The sequence below is a fragment of the Astatotilapia calliptera genome, chromosome 2 (assembly GCF_900246225.1).
Source record: "Astatotilapia calliptera chromosome 2, fAstCal1.2, whole genome shotgun sequence".
Taxonomy (NCBI): Eukaryota; Metazoa; Chordata; class Actinopteri; order Cichliformes; family Cichlidae; genus Astatotilapia; species Astatotilapia calliptera.
The window spans coordinates 31,048,521-31,065,944 of NC_039303.1; the positions used below are offsets into that span (position 1 = coordinate 31,048,521).

General features: G+C 40.0%; 2 protein-coding genes across 3 annotated transcripts; both read left to right on the forward strand.

Annotated features, from left to right (window-relative positions):
- The first annotated feature begins 27 nt into the window (after positions 1 to 27).
- ndufs8b (NADH:ubiquinone oxidoreductase core subunit S8b) lies at positions 28 to 9,497 on the forward strand. Of its 2 annotated transcripts, XM_026142589.1 has the most exons (8): positions 262 to 324; positions 557 to 668; positions 5,401 to 5,463; positions 5,541 to 5,606; positions 5,723 to 5,812; positions 6,455 to 6,627; positions 8,746 to 8,874; positions 9,059 to 9,497. In XM_026142589.1, exons 3-8 carry the CDS (start codon positions 5,415 to 5,417, stop codon positions 9,188 to 9,190), a joined length of 639 nt encoding a protein of 212 aa, XP_025998374.1. In that variant the 5' UTR covers positions 262 to 324; positions 557 to 668; positions 5,401 to 5,414; the 3' UTR covers positions 9,191 to 9,497. The 2 variants fall into 2 exon arrangements, with proteins under 2 accessions (XP_025998367.1, XP_025998374.1); XM_026142582.1 differs by lacking the exon at positions 557 to 668 and having other exon boundaries at positions 28 to 324.
- A 691-nt stretch (positions 9,498 to 10,188) lies between these two features.
- Positions 10,189 to 12,859, forward strand: ran (RAN, member RAS oncogene family). Its single transcript, XM_026142602.1, has 7 exons — positions 10,189 to 10,304; positions 11,187 to 11,244; positions 11,388 to 11,472; positions 11,669 to 11,794; positions 11,901 to 12,088; positions 12,183 to 12,353; positions 12,471 to 12,859. Exons 2-7 carry the CDS (start codon positions 11,212 to 11,214, stop codon positions 12,513 to 12,515), a joined length of 648 nt encoding a protein of 215 aa, XP_025998387.1. The 5' UTR covers positions 10,189 to 10,304; positions 11,187 to 11,211; the 3' UTR covers positions 12,516 to 12,859.
- The last annotated feature ends 4,565 nt before the right edge of the window (positions 12,860 to 17,424 follow it).

Consider the following 17,424-nt stretch of genomic DNA (forward strand, 5'->3'; position numbering starts at 1 on the left):
CTCTCTTGCTTTCTCTCATATGCTCTCATTTGTTCACCACGCCTTCATTTCTCACCGTCACAAATGCAGTTTTCACATAAACTTCCGCGTCACAAACAATGACGATAAAATTATGGAGTGGTTTGTTTTGTTTTGTTTTGTTTTTTTTTACTGTCATGAAAATGCCGTTAAACTGCTTAAATATGATTCATCAGTCATCACATATAAGTGATAATTGTGCAATTGGGGCTTTTCTGTCATTTATAGGACTTCCTAATTGCGGGTGGGAAACAAGAAGGCCTAGTTCCCTTTCCACGAGATGTTCCAGTCCAAAGACGGACACGGGTAGGCGACGTTTCTGCTATTTGTTTCTGAAGCTGAGAGCTGCAGAATAACCATACAGTTTATTTAGTGTTCAGCGTGGCTTTCCAATCTTTTCATAGTTTCCCTGGTTTAGCTTTCACAGTTAAAGGCTTATTCAACAGAACAGCAAACAGTCTTGTCACTTGTCTTTCTTTCTTTTCGTTATTAAATGTATAACTCTTGTCAAAGGTAAAATAATGTTGCGATTTCCTAGGTGACGGTGAATACAACATCAACGTGGAGGCCTTGAATGCAGCATTAATAGCATTGCACAGTTTAGGGACTATTGCCTCCTTAGTGTTGATCATCATAAACTTGTGCCAGTGGTAAGTCTAAAAGAGATTTACATTAATAATGACGCAAATTAGCTAGCATTGAGAATAGGCTATGTTCATCTTATTGTCATGTTAGCTCGATTATACTAAATTACCGTAAATTAACTGGCTAACATGGTTGCAAAGTTGCTGACCGATGAGTTTACCTTTATGAGGAATGCTTAGCGCATTAAAACATTTTTCATCTGAACGGAAATATATAAAAACTAAATAAAGCTTAATTAAAGAAATTAGCCTGGCAGCATTAGTGTACCAGAGCCTAATTTTGCTAACTGTTATGCTATTTGAAAGGAGGCGTTCAGGTGAATCGTGTAGACTGTATGTTAGAACCAGCGGCTGGGTTAAAGGCTTTATCCTGTCATTGGTCAGGACAGCTGGTCCTTCATGTGTCCGAAAAACACAGGTAGTTCAGATTAAACCTCTGTGGTGGATTGTTTTTTGATCGTATACGTATTTTTATACTAGCACCGATACAGTAAAGGCATCGACTGATTTCTCTCTGGGTTTACATGTTAAGAAATACTAAGGTCTTTATGTAATGTCCCTGCTTATAGGTTTTTCAGCTGATCGACTTTCCTGTGTATTTTACGATTTTACACGGCGAATACTGGTCAATAATCGAGGGATAATCCGAGAGTGCATTTCTTCCGATTCAAACAGCGTCCCGTGAATGTAGCAAATCGCTAACGTAATAGTTGGGATTTGGGGCGCCAGATTACAGGATGACTCGGATCAGCTGGCAGTCTGTCTCCCTTTTTTCACTCCTCTCTTGTTGTAGAGAAGCTTTTCTGGGTTAATACGACATTTATAAAAATATTTGCTGCAATATTGGCTCCACTGAGCGAACCCTTTACAGTCAGGTGAAAAGGGAGTGTTTTACGGGACTTTGCAGTAACCTGAAAATTATGTTCCTGATGCAAGAAAATGAGAAAAAGAGCGCCCAATTAAAAAAAAAAAAAAGTCCTACTAGCTTCAAGAAAAGGGAAGTATTATTGAGGAAAAAGAATGGGAGTACCCGGAGAGAACCCACGCAAACACGGGGAGAACATGCAAACTCCACACAGAAAGACCCCGGCCTGATGGTGGAATTGAACTCAGGACCTTCTTGCTGTGCGGCAACAGTGCTAACCACCGTGCATTAACCTATCCCCACAAGCTGCATGTCTTTGGACGTCCAAAGACATGCAGCTTGTGGGGATAGGTTAATTGGATAATCCAAATTGTCACTAGGTGTGAATGTGCAAATGAATGTGAGTGCGAATGGTTGTTTGTCCCTGTGTGTTGGCCCTGCGACAGACTGGCGACCTGTCCAGGGTGTACCCCGCCTCTCGCCCTATGACAGCTGGGATAGGCTCCAGCGCCCCCCCGCGACCCTGAAAAGGATAAGTGGAAGCGAATGGATGGATGGAAAGAATGGGATCTCCAAGAAACAGACAAAAGGAATCAGCAGATGCAAGTAACGCCTGGTGAAGCTCTGGGGGGAAAAAAAAGAAATCCTCCAAGAGAAGAAACAACAGGGCATAAAACAGAGAGAGATGCAATGCAAACTCCAAGACATGGAGATAAAATACAGAGTGCTGAAAGCAAGGTGTGATAAGAGACTGCACACAAATGTAGAGTTTCTTCAAGAGAAAAGGTTAAAGGAGATAAAACAGAAAGAAATGGATTGCAAGCTTCAGAACATTGAGAAACACAACAAAACAAGTAATGCTTGAAGTTCTGGAAAAAAATAAGTATAAAAACAAGTGTAAAAAACAAGTGTAAAAAATATAGGTATAAAATAAGTATAAAAATAAGAAATGGGTAATAGCTGCATGTGTGCTTGTGTGTGTGTGCGTAATATGCATACTTTACTTGTTGGATCCAAATCCCAGAATACATTTGGCATAAATGACATAAATCTCCCCTTTGATCATTGATCAGTAAATCTCACTGCATATAAATTCTGAAGTCTGATATAATTTCATTAGTAAAGCTGCTCAGATGGTTAAATGTTGAACTTTGTTGCGATTGCTTTTCTCAGAATCACTAACCCCCGTTTTGATTTATTTTTGCAAGTTGCTGATTTCACACAGGTCCACTGCTGAAACCTTCTTTGAGTTTTTCATTCAACAACAATAGTCTCAGGCAATAACTATGTAATTACACTTAGTATGCGACAGTACATAAATGTACATAATGAAAATGTATACTCTTTAGCAGAGGTGGGACCAAGTCATTGTTTTGCAAGTCTCAAGTAAGTCTCAAGTCTTTATCCTCAAGTCTCAAGTCAAGTCTCAAGTAATGTCAGGCAAGTCCGAGTCGAGTCTCAAGTCACTGGTGTAAAAGTCCGAGTCAAGTTACAAGTCTTAAACTTTGAATTTCAAGTCCTTTCGAGTCTTTAAAAAAACCCGAAAAAAAGCATGTTGCAGTTATATGCTAAATGTAAATATTAGACCATGTAATTTTAAAATCTCTGTTTTTCTCAACACATGACAAAATAGTGAACTTAGAAAATATACACAAATTGTGAAATTGCACCTCTATAAAATGCAGCTCAATTAAACCTAGCTCCAAGAATAATTTTCACCGACAGTTCTGAGATAAGCTGCATGTTATTCTTGGATGCGGTTGTAGGACCAGCTTTAAAATCGCATGACAAAAATATCATACATATTAAAAAAAACTGTATCACCAACGTAGCCTGGACAACATTTGCTAGTTAGATGAAGTCAGCTATCTCATCGTAGCATATTTATATGCATATTTATAATTATACGGTTCTTGGAGTGAGTGCACACACTCATGAAGCTTAGTAACTTCAGGTCACTGCAACAAGCCCAGGTACAGTTTACCGACGGATGGGTGCAGGACCTTGAAACGCACCGTGTAGAACGAAAGACCATCGTACCATAAGTTTACCAGTCTCACAAATTGTCGTCATAAATACACATTCGTTAACCGTTTATTAATAGGACCTTTGAGCTCAACGGTAATTAATCAGTAGTGGAAATAATTTCTGGTACCCATCACAGAAATGTAGCAGTGACAATAATACTGTATGCTGTAATCGCACTGGGCAATTAGTGATACAAAAACCTGTTTTATCCTGTGAATAAAAGTATATGTTTTTGTCAATGTACCATAATAACAGAGGCGAAACGCAATATTGTGTCAGGACAATTCACTATTTATGCACAATAAACAAAGGAGCATAGCGCGACAATTTCTGTTCAGCGCCAGACTTGCTTGTAACCTATATCACTAATTATGTTATGAAAATGACGTATTAACTACTAAAAAACACTGACCTTCGTGTAAATGCTTGGAGCAGACTAACCTGTGAGCTGGAGTGTTCTGGGACGTTATATTTGATCTTTGAATGGCTGCAATCCAGGCCATCCGTCGCGTCTTTGTTACTTCGGAAACATGGCTCGAACAATTTCTCTTCAACGTCGTAATCCGATAACAACCGATCTCTTTACCCGTCGGCTTCCCGTGGCTGTCATGCGACCGGCTATTGCAGTTAATAATACAACGGCTTCTTGACATTTTTGTGTTTCTTTTTATCGCTGTGTGACTGATTTCAATTGAAAGCCTGCGTGCGCTAGTACCTCTTGCCACGAGTTCCCAGAATCCTTTGCGGTTTTACCCCTGAATGACATCACATTTTCAATCTCTATATAATATGCATGTTAAATTTTATATTTGGGGTAAAATATCAAGTCTTTTCAAGTAAACCGGTTCAAGTCCAATTCAAGTCCCAAGTCATTGGTGTAAAAGTCCAAGTCAAGTCACAAGTCTTAGAACATTTTTTCAAGTCAAGTCTAAAGTCATAAAATTAATGACTCGAGTCTGACTCGAGTCCAAGTCATGTGACTCGAGTCCACACCTCTGCTCTTTAGCATATATTAACTCCTGGATGTAAAATAAAATATACAAAAGAAAAAACTCTGATTTTAAATCACATTTCAGATCACCACAGTAGGATATCCACAATGTAGGATTCAGGCATTTGTTTTAGTTCAACATCACAATCATTCTATGAGTAGTTTACAGAGCCAGTAGTTAACAGCAGTAACTTCAGCTGCTTCAATTCATTGGCATTAGCAAGCATTTCTTTATACACAGCATTTCTGTCAGGTTGAGGTCTGGACTTCCATGCAGTAGATTTGCTGCTGTGCTTGGGCTCATTATCCTGTTGCATGGCCTAATTTAGGAGAAGCTTTAGCTGTTGGACAGACGGCCTCACATTTGACTCTACAAAACTCTGACATACGGAGGAGTTAGGCACCTTGCAGGTGCCTATCTCTCGTGGCTACAAAACAAGCTCAAATCAGAAACCTTGCACCAGCATGATTGAACAGTTGGTTTGAGGTGTTTGTGCTGTGTTTGATTTTTGCTGAAGTTACTGCTGTGCATTATGACCAAACCTCCACTTTAGTCTCATCTTTTAAAAAAAACTGTGCTCCAGAAGTCTTCTTCAAGGGCAGCTTTACCAACTTCAACCATGTCGTCTTGTTCTTTTTAGAGAAGAAGCTTCCTCCTAGCGGCCACTACTAACAAGCCACAGTTGTTCAGTCTTTTTCTAATTATACTGTCATGAACTTTAACATTTAACATGCTATGTGAGGCCTGTAGAGGCTCAGATGCAGCTCTTGGGTATTGTGCAGTTGTGAATTTCTTTTTTCACGTTTACTCTGAGAATCTTCATTCTTCTAACTATTCTTTACTCTTTTAAAAGCTTTCTCTGCTCAGATGTCTGCAGCACTGAGTCTACGTCTTCTCCACTGCTACTCCAAACAAGGTACTAATGCAGGTGTCATTAACACAGTAATATTTAAGTGCACAAAATATTCAGATCACACGTGTATGTCTCTCCAGGTACATTTGGATATGGCTGCGGTGCAATTCGCCCGCTGAGTCTCAGTGTGCAGAGAGACGGCTACAGTGAGTACACACACCAAGAGCTGTACATATATATGAATCTCCAGTGCAGTGACCACATCAGCATGCCAAATTTGTATTTACTCTTCTACTCCTCTCTCCTTTTATTCTTCTGTCAGAGTATGTAAATGCTCAGGAGCTGCCAACAGACATGAGATCCATCACTGACCGGGCTGCCACAACCCTGCTTTGGACCGAGCTCTTCAGAGGTCCCGTTGATTGTGTTTTCTGTGCTGATAGCCTAGATTTGTAGCCTGTAATGCTCCATGTCACAAAGCTCAAATCATCTCAAACTGGTTTCTTGACTGCAACAATGTTCACTAAACCACCACCTAAATGACCTCCACAGTCACGAGATGTCAGTTTAACAGCAAATTTGGGATGTGATCCATCAGGAGATTCACAATGTGAATGTGCAGCTGACAAACCTGCAGCAACTGTGTGATGCTATCATGTCTATATGGACCAAAATCTGAGAGGAAAGGCTCCAGCACCTTGTTGAATCTATGTGAATAGAATTACAGCAATTCTGATGGCAGAAGGGGCTCCAACCCAGTTCTACCAAAGTGTATCTATATAAAGTGCCTGATTTGTTTATCTACTGTTATTAATCATGGCCAGAAATTAAGTTAATGAGGTCAGTATACATCCATCTTATTCATATGAGTCAAAAACTCAGGCTTCATACGCCTTTAAACAGTACATTCCTCAGTACAGGTGAGTAATTGACCTCTTTTCAACTAACTCAAATCTTGCAAATCAATGTGTGTCAGAGACAGTGGGCCCTTTAAGTTTTTTTTAAATTTTTAATTATTATTTATTTATTTATTTTATTCTTTGCCTTCACGCAGGTTTGGCAATGACCATGAGTTATCTGTTCCGTGAACCTGCCACCATCAACTACCCATTTGAGAAGGGTCCTCTGTCGCCCCGCTTTCGTGGGGAGCACGCCCTCCGCCGCTATCCTAACGGAGAGGAGCGCTGCATTGCCTGTAAGCTTTGTGAGGCTATCTGCCCTGCTCAGGTAAACGCATACACACACAGTCCCTTTTATTATGATAGTTGTGTTTTGGTTTTTTTGACATGTTGAGGTTGTCTAGAAGATGTACTGAAGTACAAACAAAGCGTTATACGGAACGAGAAAAATGAATGACATCACTTTGACATGGCATAGCTGTTAGCCATGGATGATCAGGTTTGAGGGTTTTTAGAAACTGATGGTTTGGCAGCGGCAGTTCTCTGGGACTGATAAAAAGACATTGAATAACCGCTTTTTCAACCACTGTAAGAAAAGAAGAGCATTTCTGAAAACACAACATGTTGAAACCTTGAAGCAGACCAGTCACAGCAGCTGAAGGTTTCCAGCTGAGAACAGGAAACTGAGGCTAGAGTGGGCACAAGTGCAATAGTGTGGCAGATATTTTTGAACACATTTACCGCTCATTTAAACATCACCTTCTATCCGAGTATTGTTGACACAAATAACTTCCATAATCCCCAAATCTCACCAGAACTGCCTTGTGCTCTCATGTGGTTTCAAGTGCTTCTAAGCTTCTAAGCACCTTGTTGCATCTGCAGTACTATGAAAAAGTCTTCAGTCAGCCCTCATTGATTTCTATTTTGCTTCAGACCAGCAGGATTTTCTTGTAATTTATTAAAGAGCTCTTCAGCAATGGCTTTCTGTTTCTGTGTACATTGGCTGCTTTTTCCCTTATTTTCGATGCACTCTAGTCCTGTACCTAACCACTTTCTGAGGAATACTTTTTTTCTTAAGCCACTTAGCACTCATGAATGAATCATTCAAGACAAAAAAAAACACCTAAGGATGAGCCGTTGCTGTGCCTACAGCTTACACATAACAATTTAGCAAAGAATCCATTTTAAATTGTGTCATAAGACACTTTTTATATCCGGGAAAGATCTGAGACAGGACCTAAGAAATGCATCTTGCTCTACACTCTATCCATCTACTGTTCACCAAAACCTGACCAAAAATGGGCTCAGTGGTAGGGTGTCTGTCAAGAAACATTCTTGAAACCAGATTATTGTTTTGAAGCTACCAGTGGATCATGAATTGCTAATCATTCAGGATGTTTTGGTTATATGAATACATGTATATCTCAAAAGAAAGAACAAAAACTTAAAGTTTAAACTATTGCTTGATGGGAAAACATAGACTGCTGGAACATTTCATTATTAGCAGGGATAGTGTTAAGGAATGCAAACAAAGAAAAGAGGCTGAGGTATGCCAAGTTAATCGGGAACTGGGACTGAAAATCAGGGGCAAAAGGTTTGATGGAGTGATGGCTCCATATTTAGTCTAAATTGTCATCATGACATGCAGAGGAGGTCGGAAGAGAGCTACAGCAGTGAGTGTCTACACACGGTGAAGGCTCTGTCATGGTTTGGGGCTGCCTTTAAGCCAAAGGTGTTGGAGATCTGGTCAAAATGGATGTAATTATGAACCCAGAAAAGTATAATCAGATTTTGATCTGATTGGCTTCATTTTTCAGCATGGTAATTATCCCCAGGACGCTGCCATTCAGTAGAAGCATACCTAGATAGTGTTCCACTCTGTACGTTTCTGTCAGTCATGGATCGGCCTCCCCAGAGCCTGAACCTCGACATTATTGAAGCAGCGTGGGATCATCTAGATAGAGAACGGAACAAAAGCCAACCAACATCCAAAGAAAAGCTTAATGGCTCTGAAGACGCCTGAAGAACTATTCCTGACAACTGCTTAAAGAAATGATATGAACACTGCCTAAGAGAGTTCAGGCTGTGCTGAAGAATAAATGTGGTCATACTAAAATTGTATAAAATTCTCTACCCAATGTGGTGTTGCACATATTTAAAAAAAATCACTGTACATATTTCACATTTTCCAGAAGAAAACATGGGTGAGAGTGAGACAGTTCTGAAGGTAAACAGGGGTGTAATGTCTCTTCACTCAGTAGCTGTTTTGAAATACCTCAATTTGGGCACTTATGCTAAAACATTATCTAGATTATGTATTATTTATTTGTTTGTTTGTAGTCAGTTCTCAAAATGTCTGTAAAATGAATGTTGCTGATATTTGAATGCTTCCTACTGTTGTGCCAATAAACATGATGCTTCCCTTTCCTTTCTCTATTGATCTCAGGCTATCACTATTGAAGCTGAGACTCGAGCCGATGGCAGCAGGCGGACCACACGCTATGACATCGACATGACCAAGTGCATCTACTGCGGCTTCTGCCAGGAAGCCTGTCCTGTTGATGCCATTGTTGAGGTAAAAACAAGTGTCCTCCAAGTTTGATGAAGCTGAACAAGCAAATGATAATGTGGGGATCTTTCACTGTCTTTACTCTAGTTCAGTACAATAAATTTACAACTGAAAAACTCCACTATTCTACCCAACCCTCCTTCAAAACAGACAGTTAATGTCTTTAAAAAAAATTGAATTCCTTCTTCAGGGTCCGAACTTCGAGTTCTCCACAGAGACCCACGAGGAGCTGCTATACAACAAGGAGAAGCTACTCAACAACGGAGACCGATGGGAGGCTGAGATAGCAGCCAACATACAAGCAGACTATCTGTACAGATAGACTCACTGTGGGAAGGTCCTGTATGTCCTCCTGATATGCATTTAAAGAGATTACTGGCGGTTTTACAGTTATGCCAGCGGGTTCCGAGTGGTAAAGCCTCATACACTGAGGAAATTCTATAAAAAACGCACAAATTGTATGCCTCTTGGGTGTAGTTGTACTTTTTTGATGTTGAGCTGTAGCACGTCAAAGCTTGCAATATAAGAGTATATTATTTGAAATGTTTGTTTTAAAGATATTGACAGACCTGTTGCAAATTTAACTAACCGAATTGAAATTAAAGGGGAAAAACCTCTGAAACTGAGAAGATGTGTTTTGTGGGTTTTTTTGTCTTTTATATTATATCCAAAACTTGACTCTTGTTGGACCAAATCCCTTATGTTAAGTGAGTTAATGACTGTGTTTTTAATGGTTTATTAGGCTATTGTTAGATGGTTGTAGCCTCCAGTGTAACTATTGCCGGCTGCAGTTGTGATGCAAATAAATTACTTTTAAATTTTTAGTCAATAGAAAAAAATATATATAATTAAATATGGTTATTCAGGGTTCACTGGATTATCTGCGTTTTCGAGTTGCTTAATAAATAAAAAACTGACCAACTGACTTTCAACCATGTCATTCTAGTTTTCGAAATTAAAACGCACTTGTGTTTTTGAAGCCAGCTCTGGTAAACAAATGGTAGTTATAGAAATTGATTATTATTTTTGTAGTACACAAAGAAAGAAAATAACTTTTCATTCACTGACTTTTGTGTGGTAAGTGTACCAACATTACTTGGTCTGACCTACGAAGCTTTGGCTAACACTAAACATTTTGGGTATTGGGCTCTCAGAAATAAACAGCTCGTAACCATACCCAGCTGCCCAGCCTCAGCTGCTTGTCTGTAGTGGGAAATTGTGCTTTTCTAGCTACATGTGAATGTCTTTTAGGGTTGGATAAGTGTGTTTAAATAAAGACTGAATGCTGAATCACGTTCAGTTAGGACCGTGTTGCTTCTTGATGCGTTTTTGCCGCTGCAAGGGTCACATGATAAGGGCGGAAACTGACTCATAGTCCACGCTGAATCTCCCGCGAACGCAGCCATTTACTCTTTCCTCTCTTCGAAGTGTTACCGGTGAGTCTCTGAATTCCTCTCACAATGCGGGCTATCATATATTTCAAGTTTGCATTCGTTGGGATAAAAAGTCAGTTAAAACAATGGGCAACTTTAACTTTGCGATTTTGTAGCTGTATCCACGTGAGGAATGGGGCAGCTGGGGAAGGCCGGTGGTTTTTCTTATGCGGCTAACTAGCTGTTAGCTCGATGAAAAGAATGGCTTCCATGCTGTGCTAGCTAACGGGTTAGCATGCACGGCTAACCCTCATTTTTTCTGCTTTGTTCTTGGGACTCGCGCGTATTCCTGTAAATACATATTCAGTATTTTTGGCAAAATATATTGTGGATGCGTGGAGTTGCATTTATGTGTAGAGAATTATTTAGGCTGGGTTTGACTTGGAGTGTAGCGTGGAACACATTAGATGGGCTTCCAGTCGGATTGTTTCAGTCGAACAAGAAAAAGTGCGCTCGCCCGTCGTGTGGCGCACTCACTCTAACGTTTTTAGCTTTCCTAGCTAGCAGCCGTTGGTATTGAAATACGCATTTAGAAGCGCGCTTTCGAATTTTCGATTGAACGCAAATACACATTGGACACACAACATGAATTAAACCTTTTTCCACAACATAGCTGCACCGTTACACGTTTACTCGTTACGTGTGCGTGAACGTTAGCTTGGATGGAAAATGCTAGAAGTTATGGCTATGTAACAAGCTATGGAGTTTAGCTAAACGATCAAATCGTAGAAAACTGCTCAAAGGACCAAAATAACATCTCAACAAATCATAGCTTATGTCATATTTTATCTTCTTGAAATGCCATTTAAAGTAGTTGCTAGCACTGCTAGTTGGTGTTGACGGACAACGTGCTAATCAACCATCCCGCCTCGTTTTGTTTAACAGAAAAGTCGCAACCACGGCGGACTCAATGGCACAGTGTGTTCCGGTGGCGGTGTTTAAGGTAAGTGCTTGCTATCTAACATAAATTGATGTTCCATTTCTCAGCCTTTTAACTAAATGAAGCACCGCTATCTGTGCTAACAACGGTCAGTGTGGTGAACCAGTACCAACCAGTCTAGACTAACTGTACGTTCTGCATCGCAGTTGGTGTTGGTAGGAGATGGAGGCACCGGGAAAACGACTTTCGTGAAGAGGCATATCACAGGAGAGTTTGAGAAGAAATATGTTGGTAAGTACTCGCTTGCCAGGAAGGAAATCAGCTCATTCTTTTAGTCTGGATGTGGTAATAGATTTGAAAGCAGGATGTAAGATACCAAATGTGTTAAATGGAACTACAGGGAGCAACATGTCCTGCATGGCCTTTATCTCATCACCATTTACACCTTCATTCTCCTTATTCATTATGTCTTTGCTTGAAATTTCAGCTACTCTTGGAGTAGAGGTGCACCCACTGATTTTCCACACCAACAGAGGAGCGATCAAGTATAATGTGTGGGACACAGCTGGTCAGGAGAAGTTTGGAGGCCTGAGAGATGGCTACTACATTCAAGGTGCTCCTTGCATCCTTCGCACACTGCTCAAGTGTCACGTTTTTAAAATTCATGTACCTTGGCTTTAGCTGAACAATACATTAATGCTTTCTTGCTTCCTCAACAGCTCAGTGTGCTATCATCATGTTCGACGTCACTTCTCGAGTCACCTATAAGAACGTGCCCAACTGGCATCGTGACCTGGTCCGTGTCTGTGAGAACATTCCCATTGTTCTTTGTGGCAACAAGGTGGACATCAAAGACAGGAAAGTCAAAGCCAAGAGCATTGTGTTTCACCGCAAGAAGAACCTGCAGGTAATAACTGCTTGCAAAAATGTGTATTTTTGAATTGTAGAATAAACTTTTGAGTTTTGTAATTTCTAACTGCTGCAAATTGTTCTACCCACAGTACTACGACATTTCTGCCAAAAGTAACTACAACTTTGAGAAGCCTTTCCTGTGGTTAGCAAGGAAGTTGATCGGTGATCCCAACCTGGAGTTTGTGGCAATGCCTGCCCTTGCTCCCCCAGAGGTCCAGATGGACCCATCCCTTGCTGCTAAGTATGAGGAAGAGCTTCAAGTGAGTATCACTGTACAGACTCATTTGTCTGATTTGGATGAATATATTGTAAATTTTACTTGCGCATCTTCTAAATGTGGAACAATCTGAAACATGACTTTGTTCTTCCATATCCAGGTTGCATCACAAACAGCACTCCCAGATGAAGAAGATGACCTCTAACCTGTTACCTAGATTTGTCCCTCCCTCCTCCCCCACCCGTGGACAGGAAGTCGTTGGAGTTTTGCCCCCTTACTGTAAAATCCCTTTTCAGATTTTTTTATTTTTGAATTTTTTTTGTTTTAAAACTTAAGTAAAAAAAGAAAAAAACTTGGTGGAAAAGTTGTGGTTCTAATTTCACTGTATGACACACACCCACCCTAGTGTTGTTGTTGGCATGGCAACGTGCTACTCTTCATCGTTGAGCACCCTCCATTGCACTTACCCAGCTCACATAATGCTGTTGTACGGTGTACTGGAAGCACTAAGGGGAGTAAACTTTGAATAAAAACATTCTCGGTATAACACGGCCGTGTTTGTTGTGATTTGCCTGCACGCCAACGATTTCAGGTCACAGGGAGCGCCTCGTAGTTAAAAAGTGGCTTTAGCATATTCAAGCATCTTGATGAGGATTATTTGATGCACAATACAGGTTCCTGAAACTCAGATGGCTACAAGAAACTAATAGAATTCAGCATTTACTTTTGTGCTCTCCTGCAGTCACCAGTAAATGTTTCATATGGAATAAGTCTCATGCCATAGCTTTGTCTGCAACATTGCCCACAGTAGGTCAAATACAACTAGATAATGCTATATTGACATTTGTCCAAACTTACTAATTACTACTGTTGGAATCAAGTGGATACATGGAAACCTGAAGTAGACAATGATAGCCTGTGTCTTGGTGAGCCTTTACAAAGTGTGGTAATAATGAATGCTTTGCTTTCAGGTACAGCTAAAGGAGATATACAAACCATTTAATCTTAAGAGTGTGCCATTAAATTGAAAAAGCATGCAGACTGTAGGGCATTATGGGGGGAAAAAACTGCTCCTTCAAAGCTTTGAAAGGCACCAAATACTTTAAATATTTGTGTCAGATAACATTGTTTCCAGTTAGATGAATCTTGAGTTTAAGAATGCAAAAGCTGGCTATTGACTGTGTTTCATTGGCTTCAGATTTCACTTTAAAATATAACTGATTATAAAGTTTGATATAGCCAAAAAGATCTAAGGCATGGGCATGAATGTCATGGCAATTTGGGGTTTTAATGACTTCTTTGACCAGTCCTTTTTTTTTGGGATAGAGTGAATGTACAGCATACATCTTTAATGACTTAACAAAACAAGAATTGGGTGCATGAGTGAGAATTTATTTTGAATTTACTGCAATCCATACAGGGTCAAATGCATACACATATATTGCCATTAATATTTTGGTTAAATGTTCCTTAGCAAGTTGCCTTTTGAACAGATGATGTGAAATCATCCCAACCTGGAAAAAGAGCAGGTCAAGGAAATCAAGAGTAGATTTCTGAATCAGTACTCTTATAGATAAGCTTCTCAATAATTTGTTCCTTATTTTTGCCCTAGTTTACACCATGTTTGCATGGAAGTATGTTCAACAGTGCTGTGAAAAAGTATTTGCCCTTCCCAGTTTCTTAGTATTTTAGCATATATGTCACAAATGTTTCAGATTATCTAACAAACTTTAGTATTAGACAAAGATAGCCCATGTAAATACAAAATGCAGCTTTTAATCGTTGATTTCATTTCAGAGAAAATGTTATCCAACCACACAGGATCCTGTGTGAAAAAGCAGCACCCCTAAACCTAATAACTGGTTGTGCCAATCTCAGGAGCAAGAACTGCAATCAAGTGTTTGTGATAACTGATAATGAGGCTTTCACATCGCTGTGGAGGAGTTATGGTCCACTCTTTGCACAATGGTTTTATTTCAGCCACACTGGAGTGTTTTAAAGCCTGAAAGGCCTGTTTAAAGTCACGCCAAAGCATCTCAGTGAGTTTTAAATCCAGAGTTTGCTTCAGCCGCACCATAATCATCTACTTGTTTTTTAAGCCATTCTGAGGTGGACTTGGTCTGTTTCTGCTGCTTAAATCAAGTGCACTTGAGCTTCAGAGCATAAACTGATGGCCGAACATTTTCTTTCAGGATTTTTTGATAGGAAGCAGAATTCATGGTTCCATCAGTTACGGCAAGTCATCCAGGTGCTGAAGCAGCAAAGCAGCCACAGACCATCAAACTACCACCACCATTTTTACTCTTGATGTGATTTTATGAAATGCTGTGTTAGTTTTACAGCAGATGTAATAAGATGCAAAAAGTTCAGCTTTTGTCTCATCGGTCCACAGAATATTTTCCATAAAGTCTTGAGGATCAAGATGTCTTTGACAAATCTGAGACAGCACTTTGTGCTCTTTTGGTCAGCAGGGGCTTTCTCATTGGAGCTCTAAATGTAAGAGTGTATGCTTAACAGAGTATGTACACTTTAAATTGTCATTTTACTGAAACTGAAGCACTTAAAAAAGTGCTATAGATTATTAAATTATTCATGCATAAGTTCCAGAAAAAGGTCTCTGCCAATCCTCCTTATCTGCAGAATAAAGACGAATAACATGAATACACAATTTCAAAATGTAATGACTACAAGGCACATGTCGTAGCCTGTGGCTTCTTCCGCTGACATGCTCATATCTATTTGAACAAAACGCTAAACCTTAATTTTTCCAAGTTGCACTACTGAGCATGTTTGTGCAGCGCAGTCTTCAGGTTTCCACATCGCAGCCTCCTATAATTTGCTACGATTGGCACTGGAGCTCATTTTAATGCTACCAGCCATGCTTGATGGGACATGTCTTCAACTCACAAGGTGAGTTCAGAGACAGCAGAACAAAAAATGAATCTTATAACATCACTCTGCCTCTGCACAGTGAGGCTCAGTGGAGTAGCCAAAAGAAATGTGTGAGTGGAAGGAGACTGAACGCATTGTTACCATTTAAAGTCATAAAGTAGCTACCTGAGTCCCAGATCCTTCACTGGACGCACGTGTGCTTTTATGAAAACTCACACAGGATGATGCCAGTGATGGAGGGTTTCATCTTAAGCTCGTGACCACTAGGTGTCACTCGTGCTTTTCCCTTTCCCCCTTGCTTTTTAAATTGAGAGCACAATGAACGCGCCCTGTAGGGTTATGTAATAGATTTCTGATGCACCTTCACTGTGACGTGTGCCGGTTACTACACGGATCTGGGTGCAACATCATTCACCCTCCACGCAGCGCCATATGTTCTGATTCAGACTCGGGTCCCACTTTACGTTTCACAATTTAGTCGTTGTGTGTTGAAAGCGTAGTGAAGAAGAAAACCGCAAAATGAGGAAATAGACATCTATATCCAGTTCTCAACAGTTGGTTACAAGCTGTAATAAAACCCTTCTTTATCGGCTTAGCTGGAAGGAAATGATCACGATGCGTTAGGTGACGGTGGGAGAGAGGAGAGTGTGATTTTGATCCCTGACACCCAGCTGTAACATTAGGCCTACATTCATGTTTACTGCTGCTGGCTGCTGAACACACTGCACATGTGAAAATACGAGTACACGTATTGCACTAAAAATATGCAGTCATTATAACAGGATAGAGATGCCTGAGCTTAGGAAGATATGTGTTTGCTCCTTTCCCCTGGTTGGCTGACTTAAAACCTCCGTAACCATGATCTGATTGATTTTTATTAACACACACACACACACACACACACACACACACACACACCACCCCAATAACGCTGCTGTAATGCCGTCAACCCTTAGTGCTACATTTACTTTACGTTAAAACCGCGAGATTTGTCATTTCCAATAGGGAATATTATATTTCACAGTAAAGTGAACCAACCAATAAAATGTATGGTCTAAATAAGATAATTTACCTGAGAGATCATATTATGAGTCCCCCTTAATAATAAAAGCCTGTAAACAACCATGGGAGTTTTTTCTACATTCGATGGGATAAACAGTGTTTATGATTTAGTTTATAATTTATATTTTACTGTCCTGGGTCACTTGTGCAACTGGGAGTATCAAACACCACAATTAAAAATAAATACATAAATAAGTATGCTTGATCACTTGCTTTAACATGAGCTTACTTTAAAATTAAATTGTCTTCAGCTCTCTCCAAGGCTTTCTAAGGGGGGATAAAAAGTGATGTTTTATTTATAGTGCCCTAGATGGTTAAGGCAAAACATCCCAAAACGCAAATGAATAGAGGGCATCAGTAAAGACTTTGCTGTAAAGAGTAAGGTGGTGAATTCTCCAGTAATGCTGCAGGCCACCATATCAGTCATGCTGTTTTCCTCTTCAAAACTCATTAACTCTCATAACTCTTTGAACTATGACCTTGAGGTGTAAACATACTGGCATGGCAATATGATCCATGTGCTGAAATAAAAAAGAAAAGACACAGCAAAGATAGACCTGATTAATAGATGTAAACACGTTCTAATTGGTTTTAATTTAAGTTGAGTACTTTGCTCTTGACTGAAACTCTCTTAAACTATAGATTAATTGTGATGACTTTTGGTTCAGACATTCATGGTAGAAAGACGGTGAAGTTATGATCACTTATTGTAAAACATTGCCAGTGACTTCAGCAATACAGTGGTCTTCACATTTGTGGCACAACATTAGAACAACTTGTGCAATGACATTTGTGTCAGGTATTCATGTTTCCCTCTGGATCGATGATCTCGTTGCTGATCATTTGACTTTATTTCCTCCAGCAGTAGAAAAACAAACCCTTTGTCTCACAGAACAAAGATCATGGTTCAAACTCAGTCTGGGGCCTTTCTGTCTGGAGTTGCATGTTCTGTCTAGGTACTCTAGGTTAACTGGTGATCCTAAAACTTGCTGTTGTCTGTCTCTCTGCATTACTTCTGCAGTAGATTGGCAGCCTCTCCAAGGTGTACAAGGAGTCCGGCCCTCCCACTGCTCTGGATTGGATAAGTGGAAGAAGAGGGATGGACTTTTACTTATTACTACATACCAGTGAAACTAATGACATCATGCTAATTAACCAAT

What these genes read in the sequence shown, in the direction of transcription:
- ndufs8b (XM_026142582.1), top strand. Translation starts at nt 99, where the DNA reads ATGACGATAAAATTATGGAGTGGTTTGTTTTGTTTTGTTTTGTTTTTT. An exon ending in TGTGCAGAGAGACGGCTACA is followed by an intron (nt 5,607 to 5,722) that starts GTGAGTACACAC and finishes TTCTTCTGTCAG; the next exon opens with AGTATGTAAATGCTCAGGAG. An exon ending in TTGGACCGAGCTCTTCAGAG is followed by an intron (nt 5,813 to 6,454) that starts GTCCCGTTGATT and finishes GCCTTCACGCAG; the next exon opens with GTTTGGCAATGACCATGAGT.
- ran (XM_026142602.1), top strand. Translation starts at nt 11,212, where the DNA reads ATGGCACAGTGTGTTCCGGTGGCGGTGTTTAAG. An exon ending in TTCCGGTGGCGGTGTTTAAG is followed by an intron (nt 11,245 to 11,387) that starts GTAAGTGCTTGC and finishes TCTGCATCGCAG; the next exon opens with TTGGTGTTGGTAGGAGATGG. An exon ending in GTTTGAGAAGAAATATGTTG is followed by an intron (nt 11,473 to 11,668) that starts GTAAGTACTCGC and finishes TTGAAATTTCAG; the next exon opens with CTACTCTTGGAGTAGAGGTG.